This window comes from Orbicella franksi, chromosome 2 (assembly GCF_964199315.1).
Source record: "Orbicella franksi chromosome 2, jaOrbFran1.1, whole genome shotgun sequence".
Classification (NCBI taxonomy): Eukaryota; Metazoa; Cnidaria; class Anthozoa; order Scleractinia; family Merulinidae; genus Orbicella; species Orbicella franksi.
The window spans coordinates 29,227,624-29,230,950 of record NC_138146.1 but is presented as its reverse complement, the minus strand read 5'-3'; the positions used below and the strand labels follow the sequence as shown (position 1 = coordinate 29,230,950).

The window sequence follows — 3,327 nt, the reverse complement described above, 5'->3', positions numbered from 1 at the left end:
TAACGTCATGGGAAGATGGCGGACCCATTTACGGGTGGCCAAAGCTCTAGAGCAAGTAATGCTTTACAGAAGCGACAAGAATCCCTAAAACGATGGACGAAGAGCGAGACAGCCCTAGAATCTTCGGACACGTCGAGAAAGAAGACTAAAATTCAATTTTCGCTTGGAACTGTGTTTCTTTCGGCGGTATCGAGCGGTGACGTGGAGGAGGTGAAGAATCTTCTGGCCAAAGGCGCTGATATAAATCACCAAAATGTCGATGGACTCACCGCGTTACATCAGGTACAGTATCTAGCATTCCTGCTGGAGATATAAAAATTGTATTGGATGCGAGAGCAGTCTGTGCGAGAGCGTTTTATGGACCAGGTCCGGGGTCCTAGCTAGAACCCAAAACAATAGCCTAATTAACGAATCACTCGCTCCTAAAACACAGTGATTATACGGGTTGCTCTTGGCAAGCTAAAAACTTTGAGGTGTCTCTTCCATTAAATCCCTACCTGACTAAAGTTAAAGCAGCTTCAGTGCTTGCAAACCTTTGCTTTTGACAGGGTGATTCTCCAAATGCTTGTTAACGCCTTGAACTATTTAGACCACAACCAAATGCTTACAAGGAAATTTATGTCGAATTCTATCCTCAGAATGATCACATTGCTCTGTCGATTGCTCGCAGAACTTTCAATATTTTGTGTTCTTAGGAAATAAACTATTCCTGACGAAACATTCCTTGTCATTTATTGTTTCATATTCTCTCGAGCGAGCAGCTCAAAACCGAAGCAAAACGAGCGGTTCAGGCATTCAAGTGATTTTACAAGTAATCACTTTCCAGCGTGTATATTTACATCTGTTCCTAGTAATGAAGGCTTTTAATCGCTGTTCTTATTCGGCAGGCTTGCATCGACGAAAGTTATGACCTTGTTCAATTTTTGGTCGACCATGGAGCCCGAATGGACATACGAGACAACGAGGGTTGGACGGCTCTACATGCTGCAGCTAGTTGCGGGAGCGTTGAAATAGCACAGTGAGTTTGTGTTTGCTTTATACATTTCATTGTAATCTCCTCTTGAACCGGTCTGGCATTTGGTTTAAATTGTGCTGGCTGTAAATCTACTACTGTTAGCGGCATTTCATGGACATTTAACACGATCAGTTTAAATGTTGTCCATGGTAGTGGTGAATTTGTATCGCGTTTCAAAACATGCAAGGAACTCGGTGCAAATTTTGAAAGGCTTCTTCTTCGATGTGCGAATTTTGAAGTCTGAACCACCGTATTACCCTGTGAAATTTCGCTCGGCGGAATTTCCTAGTAATGAAATCGTTTTGTGAGGAAAGAATAAAAATCATGATAAAGTTACTCTTCAGTCGAACACAATCTCTTGTTAGTCGGAAATTTTATATCAAATGACCTAAGTTGTATGAAATACCATTGAAGTGCTGTATCTCCGGTCTTCGGTTTAATGGACCAGAGCTGTAGGTTTCACAATACGTTTTGTAATGTTTTGTTTTGTTTGGCACGGAAATCTATCGGTTAAACTTTATACCAGGAGCCATTCTATGTCAGTCTGCTATATCTTCAAAAATATGTGTGTGTAAGTTGCAGATGACATAAACTCATTAATTTGGAATTTTCTTGTCTGTGTATTTTCGTTTGTAGTTTGAAGGGATCAAAAGTTTGACGCTCTTGAAAAGCTTTTTTAAGTACCCTGTACGTTTCACTTTAACCAAGTGTAGTATCATTCCTCGAGTGGTTGTTGCGAGATGTTCAAAAGCGTGACTTGTTGCATAGTACGAAACCTTGTACATAATTGTCAGCTCAGGAAGTTTCCTGACCGGCCATGGAAAACTAAGTGAATTTGAATTAATTCTTATCCTCAGGTGCAACTGTAGAATCATTGTAATATTTTCAGAATCATGCTCTTTGCAAACAGTTTAGGCAGTCTGATGGTGGTTGGTTATCTGTGTGCCAAATCTGCTGTTATGTATTCTTGCACTGGTCACTAGATAGACAGAATGGAGGGAACAAGCTGTTTCCTTTGAGAATTTTTTTTCTTTAGTGCTAAAAGTCTTTTTTCCTAGTGTAGTTTACTGAAGAAATGGTGATCGTAAAGTTGGTTATGATATAGTTATCTTCAGAAATCCAACTGTGCTACAACCAGCATGCTTACGAAGTGAAACTTTGTACACAAGAGCATATTGTCTTTTGTTATAAGCCTTACTGATACCTTGTGTTTCATAGTGTTTACTCTATCTCTAGACCTTGCATCGAAGTCAAAGAAACAAATATTTGTAGTGCACAGATATAGCTGTGGCTTTCATGGCAGACGAAAAGAAGCTTGCTAACACTGTAATTCATTTCAGAAATAGTAATTGCTTACTTATTATTGTGCAAGGTTGAAACTATTTACCCAGTTATTACTGAACTTGCCAATACTGATATTTACTTTTCATCAAGCTTCAGATGTGATAGGTCATTTTCTCTTTGCAATGTTTTTTGAACTGTTTAATACTGTGTGATGAATAGTGTTTTTCATCCCACAGTACCGTCTTGTTAGTTTCTCAACTAAGACTATAATGATAGCCCATGTCATAGAGTTTTCTAAGTTATTTTTCTTGACCTTTTGCTCAACTCTGCATGATACATAATGACGAAATGTATTTATTTTATGAAAGCTATCTTTTAGACGTTGTTTAATCGTGGAAATTTTGGTTTGCATCATTAATATTTCAATTTGATTGCAAGCAAATCTTTCTTAAAACCAGAATAATTTGTTCTGAACAAATTAATTTTATTTTTGATTTTGGAAATTAGTGTTGGAAGTAACTCACAGTTCTTCAAGATTAAAATTTTCAAAATAAATAATGTTGTATTTCCTGCAAATTTTGTTTGGTGTATGTTTGTATAGTACATGTTGACATTGAGCTAAGACTTTTTTCATGCTATTTGTTGGTGGACTTGATGTATTGCATGTCGTACAGAAGCCATGACCAATTAGCAGATTTACGGTCTAACCTGGTCAAGTGTTTCTCTACAAAACACTAAGCCTATTATCAGACAGTTTTGTACCTTCAATTTTCATTGTGTCAAACCTCCGCTCTTCAGATTAAGAGTTCAATATTTTCTATTAAGAATCAAGTTTTAATTTGATTAATGTTATCTAGCTCGACCTGCCAAACACTCTGGGGAGTGGGTTTTCGTCATGGGCAAAAGTCATGAGCTGTGAGTGTTGGTGCTGTGAGAGGGTTGAGAAAGCAAGGTAGCTAGGATGGTTAAAAGAGATGCCATGTTTGAGCTTGGATATTTACAGGGCATAAAATTATACAGATGTTTGG

At 37.9% G+C, this 3,327-nt stretch overlaps 1 protein-coding gene across 3 annotated transcripts in view; it reads left to right on the top strand.

The window, feature by feature from the left end:
• LOC145479146 (uncharacterized) overlaps window positions 1-3,327 on the top strand; it is a 30,206-nt gene continuing 26,879 nt past the window's right edge. For all 3 annotated transcript variants that reach the window (XM_081457411.1, XM_081457410.1, XM_081457409.1), the window contains exons 1-2: window positions 1-282; window positions 888-1,018. In XM_081457411.1, coding sequence (XP_081313537.1) covers window positions 16-282; window positions 888-1,018 — 398 coding nt within the window. In that variant the 5' untranslated portion in view covers window positions 1-15. The remainder of the gene's footprint in view (window positions 283-887; window positions 1,019-3,327) is intronic.